At 62.1% G+C, this 20,397-nt stretch overlaps 1 protein-coding gene and 1 long non-coding RNA gene across 6 annotated transcripts in view; one reads left to right on the top strand and one right to left on the bottom strand.

The window, feature by feature from the left end:
- Nucleotides 1–9: 9 nt before the first annotated feature.
- LOC102153844 lies at nt 10–2,573 on the top strand. 2 transcript variants are annotated; one of them, XR_005364141.1, is made up of 4 exons: nt 10–692; nt 1,367–1,437; nt 1,725–1,972; nt 2,152–2,573. It is a non-coding gene; the product is annotated as an uncharacterized LOC102153844 (long non-coding RNA). The 2 variants fall into 2 exon arrangements; XR_005364140.1 differs by having other exon boundaries at nt 11–692; nt 1,335–1,437.
- A 6,349-nt stretch (nt 2,574–8,922) lies between these two features.
- CANT1 (calcium activated nucleotidase 1) overlaps nt 8,923–20,397 on the bottom strand; it is a 31,975-nt gene continuing 20,500 nt past the window's right edge. For 2 of the 4 annotated variants that reach the window (XM_038546419.1, XM_038546420.1), the window contains exons 4-8: nt 15,196–15,285; nt 14,187–14,378; nt 13,538–13,669; nt 12,171–12,429; nt 8,923–10,411 (exon numbers count right to left, since the gene is read on the bottom strand). In XM_038546419.1, the coding sequence (XP_038402347.1) occupies nt 9,367–10,411; nt 12,171–12,429; nt 13,538–13,669; nt 14,187–14,378; nt 15,196–15,285 (1,718 nt within the window). In that variant the 3' untranslated portion in view covers nt 8,923–9,366. Of the gene's footprint in view, nt 10,412–12,170; nt 12,430–13,537; nt 13,670–14,186; nt 14,379–15,195; nt 15,286–16,746; nt 16,931–20,397 lie in introns of those variants that run through there. The other 2 variants (XM_038546422.1, XM_038546421.1) reach the window with 2 other exon arrangements.

The raw sequence follows: 20,397 nt of genomic DNA, 5'->3' as shown, positions 1-20,397 counted from the left end.
GCACCCCCCCCACCCCATCTTTGTGTTGCCACGGCAACGCTCCTCCGTGCCCGTCCCCGCGGGGTCTGCTGCGACTGAAGCAGGAGCCTCTCGCACACGCTCCTTAGAAAGGGCTGCTCTAATGGGGAACAGCTGCTCAGCACACCACGCGCGGAATCGAAGGAGCTGCCCTTGGCCACGGTCCCCTCCTCGCTCTGCCCCGAGGCCCAGGGCGGCTGCCCCGGCTCCCCACCTGGGAGTGCTCCCCCTCTGTTGAGCAATCCCGCAGGGGCCTGGCCGCCCAGCCTCCGCCCTCCCATTGGAGCCAAAAGAAGATGGAACCAGGGAGCCAGAACCTAGCGACCCAACCAGAATGGGGCGGTGGGGCCGCGATATCCTGACATAATAGGACACGATGCAGTTTATTAGGTCGGAGGGTGGGGCCGGTTGCCAGAGGAACCAAGCATGTGATTAGAGCCTTGGAACTTCCAGCCCCACCCCCAGATCTCTAGGTCGGGGAGAAGGGGCTGGAGGGTCCAATGGGTCACCAACGGCCACGGCCACGATGTAACCAAAGATGCCTTATGTGAAGGAGCCACCTCTGGATGGGGTTCCGGAGCTTCCTGGGTGCTGGGAGGGCTGCGCACCTGCAGGGCAGCTCCATGCTCCCTCCCTCTGTGGCTGTTTCCGCCTGGATCCTTTATCAAGACCTGGTAATGCCAAGTGTTCCCGGAGTTCTGTGGGCCGCCTGAGCAAAGGATCAAACCCAAGGAGGGGGTGGTGGGAACACCCTGGGGACTTGTGACTCGGGGGTGGTGTCATGGGATGAAGCCCTTAAACAGTGGGGGGCTGGGGAGGGCCTGTGCTCAGTCCAGGCGCTGGTGTCTGAGAGCTGGAGCCCTGTTACTGGAAGCGAAGCCACAGGGCAGGGGTGAGGAGGGAGGGCCCTCTGACACTCAGGGTCTCTGTCAGGGTGTTGGGATGACAGCACAGAGGGTGAGGGTATCCATCGGCAGCTCTCAGAGCCCCCAGGGGATTCCCACCCGCAGCCACAGGAGCAGTGGGGGAGGACAGACCCAGGGCTTTGCACTTGAGTGCACTGGAGTCTCTGGGGGGCTCTGGGAAGGCAGGGTCATGCCCTTGCCCAGGGCTCCAGGGCCCCAGAGCCCCTGACCCCATAGGACCAGGTAGGACTGGGGTTATGCCCTTCCCCAGGGCTCCAGGGCCTCGGACCTGTAGGACTGGGGTCATGCCCTTACCCAGGGTCCCAGGGCCCCTGACCCGGTAGGGCCGGGACGGTCCCGAGAATCTGTACTGCAACACGTTCCCCGGGCCACACTGATGCTGCTCACCAGGGACCCCACTTTGAAAACCGCTGCTAATTTAGACGATCCCACATGACCCAGACCTAAGCCGGCCCAGCGCTCCGCAGCCGCTTCGCCTCTACTTGGGACTGTGGTGAGATTCACGTGCTCGGTGTTTGGGTTCTTCCCCTTGGGTGTAGATGGGGTAGCCGGGCAGGGGGACGTGGTTCTGACTGCCCGAGTACTTGAACCAAGATTTGAGGGTGGCCTGTGTCCCTGGTCTATGCCGGGCATGCCTATGACCCAACCCTGAAAGATGAATTCCATCCAGTGGCTGCGGGGACACAGGGAGGGGAGACCTGCCGTGGAGGCCTCACTGCGGGGGCTCGTGCCGCGTGTTGCGGGCACAGGGCAGGGCAGCTGACTCAGTGCTTAACACAGGGACGTGTTCCCAGAGGTCATGCGTCCGAGCCATGGGTCTCCCAAGCGTAGTCCGGGCGAGCTGGTTAGCGATGCCGAAGCTCAGTCCCTTTTGGCCGGAGCCCCGAGACCCCAGAGGCCCCCAGACCTGAAGGAAGCCTGGAAATTACCTGGTGAAGAGGAAGTGAAAGAAGATTCCAGAAGAAGGGATCGTCTGCGTGCGCCCTGAGAAGGAAGAGAAGTCCTGTTGACCAGAGCAGGATTTGGGGGTGAGTGTTGGCGGTGGAGGAGCTTCTTTCTTTGGGAAGGGACCACCGTCGGGGAGGCTGCAGGCTGCTTCCCCCCACCTGGCTCGGGCGGCCAAAGCTCGGTCTGTCAGGTCGGGCACTGCTCCAGGAGGACGGAGGACCCCTGTCACTGGTACGGGTGGGGTGTCGTTCCACTACAGTTCCAAGAACAGATTGGAGCCTCAGGAACCGCTCTGGCTCCCCTGTGTTGATGACCAGGGGGCGCCGTGAATGGATGATGGCCCAGCCGCGTCCCCGGAGGGACCAGAAAGGACCAGAAAGGACCAGAAAGGACAGGCAGGCCGCCCTGGGTGCAGGGAGGGGGACTTGAGAGATGGGAGGCAGAAGGGCTTTAGAAGCCAGCAGGGTCCCCTCTGCACAAGAGGAGCCTGGGGGGCCGGGGTGGGGGCCCCAGTCTGCTGAACCCCGTAGCTGAGGCCTAGAAGGGCTCAGGTCCCCGGCCCCCCAGCCCCGGCTCAGTGTCAGCTGCCCCCATGGTGGTCCCCAAGTGCCGGCCGTGGGGCCCCCTCCCACTTGGGTGGTTAGAGTGTGTCTCGTCACATTAAACCAAAAGCTGTCTCTCCGCGGCTTCCCTGCCTCGGCCCCTGGATTCGAAAGATGTGGTGGTCGGCGATCCCCCAGCCCCGCCAGCCCGCAGCCACCTGAGGATCCCGGGGCCTGGCTCGGGCGCAGGTGGCCGCGGCCGGGGAGCTCGCCGGGCTCGGGGGTCTCCTCTAGTTGGGCGGGAGAGTCCATGCCTCCAGCGAGCGGACGCCAGGACGGGCGACGTGTTCCAGGTCTGAAGCCAGTACCCGGGGGATCCCTGGGTGGCGCAGCGGTTTGGCGTCTGCCTTTGGCCCAGGGCGTGATCCTGGGGCCCCGGGATCGAATCCCACGTCGGGCTCCCGGTGCATGGAGCCTGCTTCTCCCTCCTCCTGTGTCTCTGCCTCTCTCTCTCTCTGTGTGACGATCATAAATAAATAAAAATCAAAAAAAAAAAAAAAAAAAAGAAACCAGTCGCCGGCCGGAGGGGAGAGGGCTTTTCAAGTGAGAGACGTGCCGGAGGCCCCCGGTCTGGCTCTGGCTCCAGACGCCCAAGGGTGCTGTGGCAGGAAGGCAGGAGCAGGGTTCGGATTGGGGAGGGCACGCCCGAGCGAGGATACCCCTGCACCTGGACTCTGAGGGCCCCACAGTGGAGTGACGGTGTTCCCCGAAAGGTATGTCCCTGTCCTGACCCCGAGGACCCGTGCATGTGACTCTGGAAGAAGGGTCTTTGGAGATGTAATTAAGTTAAGGGCCTGGAGATGAACTCCCCCTGGTGGGGGGGTCAGGGGGAGCCTGAATCCAGTCACTGGCGTCCTTCCAAGAGGAAGGGGCACGAGAGGCTCGGGGCGTCCTGCTGACGGCCACAGAGGTGGGAGCCGAGCGGCCGCGCCACGGAGGCCGCAGCCACAGACAGAGCCTGGGGCCCACGCGCACTGGGCGCCTCCCAGGGAACCGGCCCTGCCCACACCGTCATTTCCAACTGTGGCCTCCTGTCCTGGGAGCCGTAGATCTGTCATTTCCAGCTGCGCATGCGGGGCGCCTTGTGCCGGGAACCCCGGGAAGGGAACACAGGCCGGTGGGGATTCCCACCACTCCCGGGTCCAGCGGGGATGGCGGGGAGCCCCTGGATCTGAGGCTGGCCATCGGGGGGTGCATGGGGGTCGCAGGTGCTGGGCAGGCTCCACTAAGGAGCACGGCAGCCGGTGACACAGGCAGGTGCTGTCCTAGCCTCACCCTGGCATCCCCCCCACCCCCTGCTGCTGACCAGTCACCCCCTCGGCCCTCCCGCAGGTCACAGCCCCCGGTGCCTCTGAGCCGTCCCCTCCCTGGCATGTTTGTCTGCAGGGACCCTGGTCCAGCCGCGCCCTCCTGGCCCCACCCCCTCCTGCACCACGCAGGCCCCCTGAAGGCGAGCACCGGCCTGGGGCCACCTGCCTGGGACCTGGGAGGTGTGCAGAGGAGCCACCCGGTGGCGGTGGCAGCGGTGGTGGTGGCGGCGGCACAGGAGGCAGGGCCGGACCCGGGCTCTGCTTCCTTCCCTGCGTTTTGCAACAACCACATGCTTGGCCCGGGCCCTGGCGGCCCCCCCCAGCGACATTCCTTCGGAGGATCAGCTGCTGCCACATCAAACCTTTTCTGTCCAGCTCTCGGTGGGGCCCAGGGCCCGCCACCCTCGCCCGGGGCCACGGGTGGCGGCCAAAACCCGAGGCACGAGGCCTGCGCAGCAAGGGGACGGCCTCTGAAAACCCTTCCTTGCGTCGTAGCTCCTCAATTAAAAATAAATAAATAGGGGATCCCTGGGTGGCTCAGCGGTTTAGCACCTGCCTTCGGCCCAGGGTGTGATGCTGGAGACCCGGGATCAAGTCCCACATCGGGCTCCATGCATGGAGCCCGCTTCCTCCTCTGCCTGTGTCTCTCATCTCTCATGAATAAATAAAATAAAATCTTTAAAATAAATAAATAAATACACGTAAAAACCAGACAATAAAAACCCTTTGTTGCATGAGAGATACACAGGTATTCACGGGGTCAAAGGGTGACCCGTGAACCCCATCCCCCCAACAGAAGCACGGATGTGGTCCCCTGCTCCTCACCCCTAACCAACAGTGGGGGTGGGGTGGTCCCCCAGGAAGAAGGGTGGGGGGTGGCTGTGGGGACTCGGGAGACACCCAGAGTGCTCCGCAGCTCGCGGCTGACCTAAGTCTTCTGTGGCTGCACACGTGTGACCAGAGTCCTCCCGAGCGGCGGGGCGATCCCCCACCCCGACTGGCGCGTCCTGGGTTCTAATGGATTCAACTGTTTCTCGGGGCACCTGAGATCTGCCCCCCCAAGCTCGGGACACCTGTGGCTCTCAGGCGCCCCCGGGCTCCGCGCAGCAGGGGTGGGTCCCAATGCGGTGGTGGCCCCGGAGCAGCGGGCACATCCGTAGCCGGGCTGCTGGTTCCGGTTCCAACATCACCACGGGAGTCCCGCCGCCACCTCAGCCTCCCAGCTACGGCTGCTCCTGGGGCGCCTGGGGGGCCCCGTGGGTGAAGGTCCGCCTTGGGCTCAGGGCATGATCCCGGGGTCGAGCCCTGCGTGGGCTCCCTCCCCCTCTGCCCCTCCCCCCTGCTCGGCTCTATCTCTCTCTAGGAAATAAACAAAAATCTCTAAAAAAGGTCAGAGCCATGGTGGGGGGGTGTGGTTGTACCTGGGGGGAGGTGCGAGGGACCAGCTGGGGCTGAGGGAAGGGGTGGTATGTGGGTCTGTGGGTGCCTGGCACACGGAGGGAATGCAGACGAACTGAGCTCCGTACTTGATACATGTGTGCGCGTGCACAGTCACGCACCGATCGATGTGGATACGTACACACATACATACGCACACGGTGTAGACCGGTCAGGCTGTTTCTCAGGGTCCCACGGGCACATGGGGGGTGTGGTCCGGCATTGCGTCCAGGGGCAAACCAGCTGATTCATGGCTGCCTGGGTCACCTGGTACCCCCTGGAGGTGAAGTGCTGGGGACCCTATCGCTGCCCATAAAATAGTACATGGAACAGAAGGTATTGAAGGATTGTGGGCTCGGGGGCAGCGGTTTCCAATGGGACTGAGGCGAGGGTGAAGCAAGCGAGCCGCCTTACATGTGAAATTTAGATTACTCAGTGTCGGGGATAGATGCTGCGAGAAAGCACCTTTGTCCTTTTCTGCTCCTTCTCCCGGCTTTTTTTTTTTTTTTTTTAATTATTTACTTGAGAGAGAGAGACAGAGACAGCAAGAGAGAGTGTGAGCAGGGAGCCTGATGCAGGACCTGAACCCAGGATCCCGAGATCATGACCTGAACCGGAGGCAGACGCTTAACTGGCTGAGCCACCCAGGCTGCCCCTCCTTCCTGCCTCCTGGAAGGCAGACACAAATGGCTGGAATCTCAGCAGCCATTATGGACCGTGAGGTAACGTCGGGGATGGCAGGCACTGCTGAGACAGTGGCCTGGAAGGGGAGGCGCCTGGCCTCGGAAAGGCTGCCTCACCCCTCCTATGTGAGAGAAGAGAAAGTAGGTCCTGTAAGTCACCACTATTGCGGGTTTTCATTATACGAGGCCGAAGCTAAAAATAATCCAGCACAGGTGCATCCATCGGAGATCTGGCTTCGTCGCGTGAGTGGCTGGGCGTCGTGCTAACTATCTCGACTGGCTGATGGATGACGAGACTCCCTGGAGATGCACGGATTCCTCGCTAAGATGCTGAGGAAGGAAGGATGGAAGGAAGGAAGGGAGGGAGGGAGGGAGGGGCCCAGCATCCAGGACCCTGCGGTGTGCACTATGTGCAGTTAATCTGCAGCCTCCCGTCTGGACGGACCCGGACAACCCCTGCCCTGAGTGCCCAGGGAAGGAAATACACTGAGGAAGGAGGCGTCGGGGGGCAGGGACTTCCCGACCCCCAGGGGGAGGATGTGGGTCGGGGTGGGGGTGGTGCCCAGGACCAGACGGACGCCTTCACAGAGGCCCGCTCTGGCAGAGGACTGCCCGTCCTCTGTCGGGGGTGCGGAGCCGAGTCACGCCGTGCCCTCCTCTGCTGGGAACCTCTCCTCTTCCAAGCCACGACAGTGTTGGGCCCAAACCCCTGCCACGGGGCCTGAGCTGCCCCTCCACGAGCTAGGCAGGATCTGAGCCACCAGCAGCAGGTGCAGTGGGTCCCCGAGGAGGCGTGGGGATTCGCACCAGCCCGGATCTGGGCACCGCTCCCTCAGCCACCTATAGCCTCACGGGGTGGGGGGAGGGGGTGCAAGCCTGGTTTCAGGATGCACACAGGCTAGGACCAGGTGGGAGGGGCTGGCTACGGCCTTGTCGCCGTCCCCTAGGGACCAAAGGGTGAGCAGACTCTTGTTCTCCACCTGGGTACAGGGAGGGGGGTCAGGGGCCTCGCTGCCTTGGAGGAGGCTAGGGGTTTGGTCAGTGTCTGGAATGGAAAGAGTAGGATGGGGGTGTGGCGGCACGCACGGGGAAGAGGACGAAGACTGAGGTCTTGGAATGGTCACAGAGGACGAGGATGTTTATGCCTCGTGACTGTTCACCCCAAGGCTCCCCAGCAGCGCGGCTCTCTCGTGCCACGGGAGTCAGGCAGGCGGCTCTGGGGCTGTCACCACCCCTCCCCGGCCGCGGGCCGTGGGGCAGGGAGGGGCACGGGCTGACCCTGGTCTAGATGCCCGGGCTGATGTGATCTGACCTGTGCTGCGGCGCCCACACCCAGTGGCTTATGATGTTCAGGTGGAGCCCCAAGCCGGGGAGTCAGGACAAGTGGCCCTGACACCTAAGTGACAGGGACGGCAGGTGGAAGAGCCTGGACCTGGGGGACAGCAGCCAGGCCGGAACCACCCCAGTGGTCAGGGAGGACATAAGCCCCGTCACCTGCTGCCAAACACACAAACCACTGCTCCCAGCCCCTGGCACACACTGGGCTCGTGGCCCCTCCGCGGTTCTCCCGGAGCCAGGGAAGAACCCGTGCGGGAGCCAGGCCCGGCCGCCTGAGGGACTTTACACCCGAGGGACCAAGGCTTCCACCGGGAGACGCCTCCGCGTTCCACTGAATTGGAAGAGGAGACTGGCGCCCGGCCCGCGGAGGCTCCTGCCTCTTGGCCGCTCCAGTGGGCAGAGAAGGGAGGCTCGAGGGGGCCCAGGCGAGCGGGGCTGCCGCTCAAAAGTGCGTGGACGCGGGTAGGAACCGGGGCGGCTCCTCCCACTGCGGGATCCGACGGCTCACAGCGGGCTGCAGGCTTCCCACCCGCAGGGGCCACGGGGCCAGGGCGCTCTGCTCGGAGGGTGCCGGTTCCCTGACCAGGCCCGCACCCGGCTGCTGAGGGGCTGGTGGCGGACGGGGGAGCCAGCCGCTGGTGGTGCCCCGGGGCGACCTCCACCGCACGGGCACGGCTGCCCCCTCCACCCGCTGCTGTGGCCGCCGGTGGAAGCAATAGGGTCCACTTGTGAGATGTCAAGGGACGGCCACGCGGGTGGCCAAGATGGTAGGGGAGGAGATGGGGGCCCTGGGGAGGGCAAAGCTGCCGCGGGCCAGGAGGGAGGTTTGTGTCTCTGCTTGTGTCTGCAGTGCCGGCGGGGAAGTGTGCGTGGGGGGGCTGCCGGCGTCTTGGCTGTGCAGCATCCGAACCCCCTCCCATTGGGTGAGCTTTGGGCCGCGGCTTCCCCTTCCCAAAGCCAAGGCGGGAAGCACAATGCTGGGGCTCAGACCCGGCCCGAGAGGGTCTGGGGACCCTGGCCTGGAGCATGCCCCACAAAGGAGCAGGGACGTTGCAGAGTTCCTGTCCCGCTCGCGGAAGGGGGGCCTCGAGCACCCAAAGCCCGGTGGTGGCAGTGTAGGGGGGACGTCCCCTCGGGGCCCCAGGCTCTGCCCCCCGCCCTGGCCTAGCTTCTGCGGGCCGTGCAGTACTGTTCAGCACGTCCTCGAGGCCGGCCGCCCTGTGGCGGCTGCTGTTTATTTGCGGCCGTCACCTTGGACGGGCATGGAGGTTGTTTCCAGGTCCCATCCTCACAGGCTGAGTGCCCGTCCCCAACCCCGTCCCCATGCACGCGCTCCGGGGCAGACAGAGACGCGGTGCCCGGCAGGGGCCGCTCCTTCTCCCTGGAGCAATCCCCCTCCCCCGTTCCCACAGGCCCACCTCTCATTCCTCATTCCCCGCAGGATCCAACCCGGAGGGTCCAGCCCGCGCCTCTCCCCGCGCTTCCTTGGGTCTCCATCCCCATTACTCCAGTTTTAATGACCCCGGCTGTTTGTCTACTTGTGTCCCGCCCCCAGGGCGCAGCTGCATGAGGACAGGGGCAGCGTGTGCTCACTCTGTGCCCCAGGGCCCAGCACACCCAACCTCCGAGTGCAGAAGGGATTCACGAGAGTGCACCAAGGTGGGAGCTTGGGAGGCACGGTGCAATTTTAGTGATCTCGGATGGGGGACAGCAGAGGGCGGGGAAGTCAAAGTCAGCATGGAAAACCCAACAGCTGCCCCGCACAGGTCCCAGGGCTTCTGGACCCGGAAACCGGCTGGGTGGTGGGGGCACTGTGGTGAGCTTTCGTCCAAACCTTCCAGTACCTTCTCTGAGTTCAGGGAGCTCCGTGAAAGCAGGAGGGCCCTCTGGTGGCCGGTGTTGGGGGTGGCTCCAGGCAGGAAGCAGCTAGAGGATGGGATCCCTGGGCTGGGGGACAGGGCCTGGGAGGCCCAGGCTGGGGGGGGGGGGGCGGTCGCTGGGAGGCCCAGGTTGGGGGGGGTACTGGGAGGCCCTGGCTTGGGGGGGTGCCTGGGAGTTCCAGGCCGGGGGCTGCCTGGGAGGCCCCAGGCTTCCCTGCTCCTGTTTAGTCCACGTCTGAGGAGTTAGTCAGGTAGAAGGGGCGGATGACCACCTGGAAACTGCTGAAGGACCCCCCCAGGCAGGGGAAGAGGGAAGGGCGCCTCGAACTGTTGGTGCCCAGGGCGCTGGGGATCAAGGCCTTCTGTCCTTCAAAATCGGTCACGTCGGCCACGAAGCGCCCCCCACAGCGCATCAGGGCTTTGTTTTCGTAGCCAATGGTGGGATCCGAGTAGTCAGATTTGGAGAGGCCCAGGAGGGGGACCTCGTCAGAGGAGCACGAGAAGCCGTAGTTCCAGCAGCTTTGGACGGTGGGAAGGTAGACCAGAGACCAGGAGATGTACTTGTTCTGGAACAGGAAGCTGGGGTGCTGCGGGGTCTGGAAGGACTGGTAGGGGTAGTTCCAGTACCTGGACGAGCTCCTGGAGACGGAGGCACTCCAGGTGGGCGAGGTGTACAGCCGGGGCTGGTAGGCGTCCTCGGTGAGGTTCAGGCCTCTGTGCTGGGCCAGCAGCCGGAAGGGCACGGTGTGGAATTCCAGCGCCTGCAGGATCTTCTTCTGGAAGAGCGCCTCGTGGCTCCAGTACAGGGACAGGTTAAACTGCAGCTCGAACAGGTGCTCGGGCAGCATCATGGGGAACCGGACCTTGTCCACCAGACGCGCCACCTCCCCGTGGGAAGGACGCCTCTCCTGGCTCCAGACGTCCAGGGCCGTGAGCAGAGCCAGCTCGCTGGGCACGGCCAACTCGCTCCTAGAGAGCAGGAGCTGCAGCAGGGCTGTGGGGACTCTCGGCCAGGCCGTGGCCTGCGTCAGGCCCTCGAAGTTCCAGGCCAGGAACTGCACACACAGCTCCTCCAGCACAGGGTCCTGGGTGGCCAGCGCATATGCATAGAGGTCCAGGGGTGCCTGGAAAGAGGGGTCCTCGGGGAGGAGGATGGCAAAGAGGCTGGCGCAGAAGCTCTGCAGCTGCTGAGCCTCGTAGGCAGAGGCGAGCTTGTGGAAGCACTTCACGGACGTCAGGGAGATGTCCAGCCTTCGGGAGTACAAGTACCTGCGGGGGGAGCGAGAGCTGAGCACTCAGCGCAGCCCTACGCCTGCCGGGCCGACGGTGCCTCACCATCTACCACGTGTTTGCCATCCTCCCACAGACACCCCTGGGGGGCCAGCTGTTTCGAGAGGCACTTGGTGCCCCATGGATTCATCTTTTGGGTCAACCCACATTCCAGTCAGGTTTGCTTAGAGCCATGTGCACTGAACACAGGCAGATCCAGATCCAGGGTCACTGAGGATGACGCTCCGGCCCTCACCTGTGACAGAGGCAGCCCCCTACCTCCTGGTCTCTGCCTCTGCCGTCACTGCTGTCACCCGTGGCAGGGCGCTGGCGCCAGGAGCATCAGCGTGGCACCGCCCTTTCCTTCCTGCCACCACATCCCCGGCCAGACCCCTTCAGGTCCTTGCTGGGTGCCCACAGGTACCTCTCTGTCCCCAGCACCTGTCGCATGCCCCCATGACACGGGCATCACCCCGGCCACCTCTAGTCTGCTTCTCCTGCCAATTGGGAGCCCACACTCCCAGTGACCCAGGGACTCCAGCTGGGCTGGGAAGGCAGGGATGGATGGGCACTTGCCCTCGTCCTCAAACATAGGTCCTGCGAGGAGGGGCACAGGCTAGCTAACAACTTCTCATACTTGGCTGGAAAGAAACCATTTTAATCTGTTTTAATTGCCATTCATTGTTTTCTCTTAAATGTTACTTCCTGTTATATAAGCCTTAGGTCTTAAGAATGAAAAGGAACAGTTCATTTTACATGGATGCTTTCTGCATACAAGCCCCTGGGAGGCCCCAGCAGGTAGCCTGGCAGGAGGGGCCACGGCCTGGGTGCAGGAAGGCTGGCCCCCGGGCCTCACCCGGGGCACTGGCTCACGGGCGCTGCCTACGGGGTGCACCGTGCAGCGACGCGCCAAGGCTCGGATAGGACCTAGTGCTGGGTTTGGGGTTGCAGGTGAGCTACCTCACACAAGCAGGGCCAGGACATGAGAAGCGGGAGGATGAATTCAGAAGTAGGTTTTAGGTTCTTGGAAATCTTAGACTGTATCCCTTATGTTACCTAAGAGGTAGGGTGTGTGTGTGTGTGTGTTTCTGGGCCACCCAATTTCTCCCCTAATACACGCGTGCCTGGGCCTCCCCAGAGGCTGTGTGATGCGGTGCCCCAGGGCAGGTGGGTGACACCTGGGGCCCCTTCCCAGCTCTGCCCCAGGCCCCTCTAGGAACCTTCCACAAAACCAGTCCAGGCAGCTTGTTCCTGGTGAATTCCTGACCCAGAGCGCGTGAAGCCTCTTACAATAGTGGCAGCTACCCAGGGAGATTTTTTAAATGATGTTTTGTGAGAGTCGGTGTAACTGTGTAACTGTGTGTGTGTGTCAGTGTGGGTGTCAGCGGGGAGTGGGCGAGGCTATGTAGGAGTGTGCAAATGTGTGTGTGTATACACAAGTGTGGTTGCGAGAGTGCAAGATCATGTACACACGAGTGTGGAATGCACACGACAGTGAGCCCAAGCACATGCACCCAAAAGTATGCACATGTGCACACGAGTGAATGTGGGTGTGCACGTTTAAGACCATGTGGACATGTGGGTGCTCACAGGTATGTGGGGGGTGAGTGTGTGCGTACCTGTGTGTTGTGCTCACGCCTGTGTTCATGAAAGCACTGACACGCTGGGTGCTGTAGCCCTCAGGTTTGCCATCAGGGGGCGGTGGGTGGGCCCCGTGGACACTGCCCAGGCCCCAGTACCCCCTCCCGGGTGCGGTCACCTGATAAAGTCTCTGACGACAGGCAGGCACTCTGCGTCCACCTCCATGGTGACCGTGGAGCCTGGCGCCTTGCACAGGGCCTGGGCCTCGGGGTTGGCAGCCAGGATCAGCCTGTGAGCACAGAAGTGCGGGCCTTCCTCCTCCTGGTCCTTCACCTTCACCCTGATGGACAGGTCACAGCCCCTCTGGCTGTCAAAGATCTGCTCAAGAGCTGCAGGGAGCTCACCCGACAGGTCAAGGGTGTGGGCGCCTCTGGTTTCTAAAAAGGGCAGCGGGAGCACAGGGTTAGGAAGAAGGGGCCCAACCCTCTGCTCCCTGGGCTCAGGCTCCTCCCGGCCTCGTCCACTCATGAAGGCTCCGGGGAAGATGAGGGTGCCCTTCCCCTCTGTGGCCCAGAGCCTCCCTGCCCCTGCCGAACACCCCTGGGAGCTCTCTGCTCCCCCACATTCAGCCAGCACCCCCACTGACTTCCAGAGCTCCAGGCTTCACCCTTTTAAAACCCCAACCCAGAAGCAATCACCCAGGCAGCACCTTCTAAAACCCAAACCTTCTCCCTGGCTTGATGGTCTGAAGTGTGAGGGTCTTATGGAAACTCAAGTTAGAGCTTTGGGGTCCCTAGCAGCCTCCTTCAGGGGACTGAGGCCTAGAGAAGCTACTAGAGGCCCCCAGGGTGGTTCAGGGGGTGATGCACACTCCCAAAGTCTAGCTGGGAACTAAATCCCACCTGGTCTCTTTGCCACAAACAGGTTTGAATGAGTCCTGACAAGTCAGCCAGGTGGGCTCGGCCCCCAATCCCCCAGCCCCCACCAAGGGCTCCCCACCAGGGCTGCTGCCCACCCAGCCCCCCGTGCCCCTGTGAGCCCTCCACGCCGCTGCTCCATCCTTGAGTGAGTGTTCCCACGGCCTCCCCGCCCCGGTGAGGCCCAGGAAGAACAAGTGGACAATAAAACCGGAAGACACAGAGCACCCGGTGAGGTCAGCACGCGGGGTAGAGCAGGGGAGAGGGGGGAGGGGCAAGGGCTGCGCTGTTGGGCGCCCGCCGTCGGGGCAGGGTTGAGGCACACACAGTTTGCTGTTGAAGCACGTGGGTGGGTGCTGCCCGCTATTTCCAGAACGAGGACTAAGGGCCCCGAGAGGCCAGGGTTTAAGGAGGCCACAGTGGGTGTCCGGAGCAGGTGCCACATGGCTCTTGGCCGATGACCAGAGTTAATGGAGCATCTGTGAGCAGCACGGGGGGAGGGCAGTGGGGAATCCGGGGTCGCTGCTGGGAGGGGTGGGCTCCGGGGGCACCGCAGGGGAGCTCCGCAGAGGCGAGTCACATGTGAGTGTGGACGGGGAGGGCGTGTGGGCCGCCCACCGGGGCTCACCGTTGCTGCAGACCACTCCGGCGTCCTGGTTGTGCCTGCAGTTACTCTTCATCCAGCCCAGGGACGTGCAGTTGGCCAGCGAGGGCTCTGTCCCCGTGCACTCCACCTCGTCCAGCATGATCGGGCCCTTGCCTGGTGGCACAGCAAGGAGCAGGGGGGCACTGGGGGGCACCGGAGCCCTCCTCCCAGGGGGAAGGGACCCGAGCACAGGGCTGCTCCCCCGAAGCCTCACTGAGGTGGGGGACGTGGCCGTGGGGGAAGTACCCTGCAGCCCCCCCCCACCCCGCTATGAGGTTCCTCTTGGAACACTGGGCCACCGAGCAGCCTCCGCTCCCTACCTGCCCCCACCTCTGGGTATTTGGACTGTTGCCCTGTCCTCAGAACCACAGCTGTGTCGGTGGCCAGCTCCCTGCACCAGACTCTTGGGGGGGGGGGCGGCTATTTCAGGAAGGGCCACGCCCTCAGGGAGGGGACAGGATGGGCCTCAGCCAGCCAGCCTGTCAGAGCCTCAGTGGCGCTGTTTAAAGTGTTTGCCAGTGCTCAGTGAGTAGGAACGCCACGTGCAGGTTTTAGGTGACGGTCCCTTCCCAGGACAGGCTGCGTGGTCGTGTGTCTCAGCCCCAGAGGACCTGGGGATGGGCAGGCCTACCTGGCCCAAAGGCGGCTCCACCCAGAGCCTCAGTGGCATTCTCGAACCCCAGGGCCCGGCAGACGACGCTGGCATCCATCAGGTCCCACAAGTTGTCACACACGGTCCCCCACCGGCCACTGTAGAAGATCTCCACGCGGCCCTCGTTGGCGGTGTCCCCATTGGCCAGCCGCATGTCCCCATCTTTCACACCTATGGTGCTCCCGAGGGAACAAAACCATCAGTGGGGATGAAGACAGGGCAACTGGGCCCTCATCCCAGCTGGGAAGCACCACCTTGCCCCTCGCTCCTCCCAACTGGGTGGATCGCTTGTCAAGCTCCCCACAAGGGAGTGCCCACTGCAAATTAGCTTCAAAGCCCCCCATCCATCCTCAAGGGGTCACCCACGGAACCCCCCCAGAGGGTAAAGCACCTCTTCTTGTCTTTGAAGTCTGAGTCCTCCGTCCAGGGAGAGAGAAAGGGCAGAAGGGGCAGTTGGAGCCCCCAGCACTCGAGATGGGGTAATGTGGGACCCCAAGGAAGAATGGGGGAAGAAGGGGCCCATGCTGACCCTACCTGAGGGTGCCCGGGGCTTGGCGTGCCACAGCAAGGACCGCCGGGAGGGCTGGGGGGCAAGTCCTGGGCCAGCAGGCCCAGGATTCCCCAGAAACACTGGCAGAGTGGCCGGGTGCCATGTCAAAGGGCAATTGTCAGTTGGGGGTGTAGCCAGCCGTCGTGGGGTCACCAGGACCAGGAGGGGCCTCCTGAGCCAGGGGGTATAGAGAACATAAGCACCGGCGTCCTGCTCCTCACATTTGTCCCATGGGCTTCTACTGCTCAGACCCTGGCCTGACCCTCAGAACCGACAAGCGTCCGTCACGTTCGTCCAAGCAGGGCATCCCGCAGGAGAGAAGACCCGGCCTGACCCCAGGAACCTTGCCTCAGTTTTCTGCCGGGAGGGGTCAACGCCGCAGAACGGGGAGCAGCAGCCTCTCAGGCTGCCGCCTTCAGCATGCCTGGCACAGCTCACCTTGAGTCCCAGCCACCAGCAGACACATCCAGAGGACCAGTGGGAGGGCCATGGCCTTTCCTGGGGGGGGTAGGGGGGGCAGCCTTCGTCCTGTGGCAGAAGGAAGCAGCAGAGTCAGACAGCAGAGCTGGACAGCTGTCAGGACCGGGCCCTGTCTGTCATGTAGGGAGGACAGGGGGCAGGCGCAGTCCCTGCTCCTCTGAGCTGTGTGACAGGTGCCCCAGCGGGGGTCCCTCACCTGTCCGAAGGGTGGTCCTCTGTGGAGGAGTAAGACTTGCCCAAAGGGGAGGGGGACCAGGGGAGGTCTCCAAGCAGCAGGACAGTGGGCACCAAAGTCCATCTTGGAAAACCAGGCCCTGGGCATGGCGGCAGTGGGGTCAGGTGGGAACAGTGGAGGGAGGAGGGGGGGCGTCCAGGGCCCAGATCAAGAGAGGCCTAGTGGGCCTTGTCAAGGGCAGGGCTTTATCTTTATGTTCAGGCAGTTGGACCCCAGTAGGAGTGCGGGGACAGCTATCCTGGACAGCTATCGGTGAGCCCCAGGAGGGAGGGGACACATCAGAAAGGAGAAGGGCAAAGGTGGCTGGGGCAGGGGGGTGGGGGAGGGGAGCAGGGCTGAGGCCTGGGACCGGCTCTGCAGCTGGCTGGGGGTGGGGGAGCAGGGAAGGAAACGCTGAGCAGAGGGCCTGGTGTGGACCAAATAAGCTGCCTCTAAGGTCAGTGTCCCCCAGGACCAGGCTGGGAGAGCCCAGGGCCACCAAGACCACGCCGTGAGCCTGGGCGGGGCACGGGCGGCATGGGGAGGCCCAGCGCTTCCAACCTTCGCCCGGAGTTGGATTCTTCTTGCTTCTCTAGAATTCTCGGGGCTTGCTTTTCATCTTCATCCCCAACCTGCTCCTCCCCTGCCGCCTCGGCCCATGCCCTGAACGTGGAGGAGCCAGTCATTGTTTATCTTGGGCTCCTGGCTCAGGTCACGATCCCAGGGGTCATCCTGGGATTGAGCCCCACGTGGGGCTCCCTGCTCAGCGGGGAGCCTGCTGCTCCCTCTCCCTCTGCTCGTGTGCTCACTCTCTCACAAGCTCTCTCAAATAAATAAAACCTTAAAAAAAAAGAGAGAACCCTGTGGCCCCGCCCCCTCCTAGGCCCAGCAAGCACAGCGCCCCTGAGGTCCCACGCCCGCCCAGGCTGCCCCTGGGGTGCTCATGGCCACCTGCTGTAGCCTGGCTCCCTGGTGCAGGGAGCTGGGATAGGGCTCTGCCTGCCTCGGCTCATTCGGTGCCTTTTGCAAACTAGGAGAAAAAAGATGCTCTTCCCTTGGACAGGGGGAGGCCTGGAGCAAAGTGCACACGCTGGCAGGAGCACACTGGGCTGAACTCCACGTGGGCTTGGCCCTTTGTCCCGCTGAGCAGCCCCGGCAACGGTACACAGAGACCCTGCGGATCTGCGAGCAGCATCGACGGCCCCGGGGCCGAGGAAGAACACCGGGTCCCCAGGTCCGTGCACCAGGGACATTACACCCACTAGACTACACTGCCTAGAGCTAGGGATACCCACCTGAGAGCAGGAGGCGGGAGCTTACCTCCCCGAGGCGGCGACTCTGATGGCTGCCCTGGAGCCCCCGCCGCAGGCTGCCCCTCACCCCAGAGGACCCTCCCAGGGAGGCTTGTGGTCAGGCTGGTCCCAGGAAATACCGGAGAAGACTGAGTGGAGTTTCGATTTCTAGAAACCACCTGACTTGGGTTCCTTCTGGGGTTGGCTGTCAACAAGGCTTCCTGAGCCCCTCCCTCCCCTCAGTTCTGACGGGATGCGGGGGTGGGGGTAGGGGTGGGGGTGGGGGTGGGGGCGGCAGTGAGCAACAGCTACACTCTAAATGTGGAAGGGCCCCAAGGGCTGGCACTGGGGGCGCTGGGGGCGGGCGGGACCGCAGGGGCAGGGCAGAGGGTGGGGCGCAGGCACTCGCTGGGCTCGCACTGAGCGCCCCCGAGCTGCGTCCTGGGTCTGGCACCCCGTTAGGCGTCTCCGTGGCTCGGGAGCGCTGGGCATGCAGGACCTCCCAGGGAGGGCCCCTCTGCGAGGCTGCACAGAGCGGGAGGGAGGCCCCGAGGCACGAGAGACAACATGCCCAGGTATGCCGCCCGCAAGTGGGAGAGCCGGCCCCACCCGCAGCAGTGATGCCCGGAGCCCACGCTGCTCACCAGCAGAGGACGCAGCTACCCCCAGTGACGGCTATTCTCACCCCTGGTGGCCGCAGCCTCTGGAGTGGCTGTGACATGCTGAGCGCATCTCACAGCCATCCCTGGCCTCCTGCAGAAAGCAGCCCTGGGGGAAGCACAGTCTGTCGCTCCCAGGCTGTGTTCAGGACCCCAGGCTTCCTGGGGTGTGACCCAGAGCGGGGACGGGGCCATAATCGCAGCAGCAGGTGCAGCGAGTCGGCTTCAGGCTCAGCGAGCCCGCTGACGTCCTGGGGGCAACGCCAGCTGAGGATGCAGGTGAGGGCAGGGCTGAGACAGAGAAGTAGGTCCTGACGCTGTGGTCTGAGCCCGTGGGTCCCGCCGCCCATGAAGTCAAGGTCAAGTCCTGGGATTTGTGGTTAAATAAGGCAATCGATGCCCTCTACTGTTTTGGTCACCTCACCCCAAGGTTTGGGAGGAGAGCTGTCCCCTAGAATGTCCTCAGGTTCTCTTCAGCCTAGTGGCTCTCAACCTGGTCTGCACATGAGAATCACCTGGGTGTTTTACAAAGTCCCGATGCCTAGGTCCCCTCAGTCACCATCTCTGGGGTGAGGACACGCTTGGGCATTTTAAAGCATTCCAGGTGGCTGGCATGCGCAACCAGGGCTGAGAGCTGCTGGCGGAGACACTGTTTCCCTGGCAGCCTGTGCTCCCAGGGAGTGAGCCCCGAGGTCAAGCATTTAATGGCTATTTGCCCGAGAAGTGATGTTTTAGGGAGCCGCATAGTTCATCTTGCTCCCTGCAGCCACACTGTAGATATGCAGGGGGGGAGAAGCATCTGGAAATAGCGCTGGCAAAAGAGACTGTGGCGAGTTTTAAAATCCTATCCACGGCCGCCTGGGTGGCTCAGCAGTTTGGCACCTGCCTTCAGCCCAGGGCGTGATCCTGGGGTCCTGGGATCGAGTCCCACATCGGGTTCCCCGCAGGGAGTCTGCTTCTCCCACTGCCTGTGTCTCTGCCTCTCTCTCTCTGTGTCTCTCATGAATAAATAAATTAAATCTTTAAAAAAATAAAATAAAAGGCAGATGAAGAAGCCTCAGGTTGGTTGGCACAGGACCTCCAGAACCTTCCTTCACGTCATTTCCACTGAGTCCTGCCCAAACAAGTTGCCCATCAGGGAGAGGAGACAAAGAACGTCCTTTGGAAGGTGTTGGTGGTGTTAACTCCCCAAATAAAACTGCCAGTTATCTTACCACCAAAAATCAGTTTATTCAGGAAGAGCAGGGAGTTGCAACTGGGAATAAGCAACAAGCGGCAGACCCACAGGCAGGTCCGTGGAACCAAAAGGAGGCGCCTCTCTTATAGGGGGGAGGGAGTCCCTGGAGGCATCTGGGAGGGGGAAGTGTGGGGGCTTCTCACTGTGCGCAATTGCAGGGGGAGGAAGAAGCCTTCCTTCCTCCAGGTGGGTAGGAAAGTGGCGTCGGGTGCCAGGTGGCCTGCAGGTGGCCTCGGGGCTGGCTGTGGGAGCTCCCCCCGCCAGCCGCCCCACTCCGTTCTAAACTTTCCTGCTAGGAATTTTCGGTGGCATGTTTAAAACTCAAGTTGCAGACTCTTTAGTTCCACAGTCCTGGGAAGTCCTTCGACTTGAGGGGAGTAAAATGTAAGGTTGAGGCCTCTTGGGGAGCTCAGAGTACGGGCACCTGCTCCCTGGGGCGCTCAGTCCTGCCTCCACCCCACCGTGGACCGTCCACTGAGATGGGAAGTGCCGCTCTTCTCAACCCCTTCAGAGGTGAGAAATCAGAGGTGCCGGGAAGCAGAATCTGCCCAGTCATCCATCTGGGGGGGATGGAGCTGGCATTCAGGCCCACGCTTTTTCTTAAAAAACAAACAAAACAAAACAAAAAAAAAACTGGCTTGACATACAATCTACATATAATAAAGTGTGTGGATTGAATGAGCTTTGACAAAGGTATGCAGATGGCGGCCGTGGCCACAGCTCTGATCCACAGAATGTTCTCATCACCCCAGAAGTGCCCTTGTGCCCCTCGGCAGTTGTCCCTCCTTGGCCACCACTGATCTGTGTTCTAGAATTTCATATAAACAAGAAACATACAATACGCAATGTTTTCTATCCAGCTGCTCTTACTTAGAGCCTTGCTCTTGAGATTCACTCATGTCATGCAAATACCATGAACCGGTTCATTGCCGCCCCCCCCCCCCAGGTCCAGCCCCCCATACGGACAGGCTACAGTTTGCTTATGCACTGATGGACATCCGGGACATTCCGAGGTTTTGATTATTGTGAATAAAGCTCTTGAGACCATTTGGGAGGGACGCCTGGGTGGCTCAGCAACTGAGCATCTGCCTTCAGCTCGGGGTGTGACCCTGGGGTCCTGGGATCGAGTCCTACCTCAGGCTCCCCATGGGGAGCCTGCTTCTCCCTCTGCCTGTGTCTCTGCCTCTCTCCCGCTTTCTCTCCCTCTGTCTCTCATGAATAATCTTAAAAACAAAAACAAAAAAAGACCATTTAGGGAGCAGACTTGGTGTGAACATAGCTTTGCTTTCTTTTGTGTAAGATACCTAGGGATAGGGTTACTGGGTCAGGAGAGAGATGTTTAACTTTTTCGTTTCTTTCTTTTCTTTTTTTTTAGATTATTTATTTATTTATTAGAGACAGAGAGAGAGAGAGAGAGAGACAGGCAGAGGGAGAAGCAGGCTTCTCACCGGGAGCCCCACGTGGGACTCGATCCCGGATCTCCAGGATCACACCCTGGACCGAAGGCGGCACGAAACCGCTGAGCCACCTGGGCTGATCTTTTTGTTTCTTTTAAGGAGGCTCCACCCCCAGCATGGGGCTTGAACTCACAACCCTGAGATCAAGAGTCGGGCTCTTCACCGACTGAGCCACTTGGGTGCCCCGGGATATCTAACTTTTTAGGAAACTGCCAAACTGCTTCCCACAGTGGCCCGACCATTCTACATCCCTGCTGGCAATTGTATGAGTGTCCCAGCAGCTCTAAATCCTCACCAATAC

This window comes from Canis lupus, chromosome 9 (genome assembly GCF_011100685.1).
Source record: "Canis lupus familiaris isolate Mischka breed German Shepherd chromosome 9, alternate assembly UU_Cfam_GSD_1.0, whole genome shotgun sequence".
Taxonomy (NCBI): Eukaryota; Metazoa; Chordata; class Mammalia; order Carnivora; family Canidae; genus Canis; species Canis lupus.
This window is presented reverse-complemented; position numbering and strand designations above follow the sequence as displayed.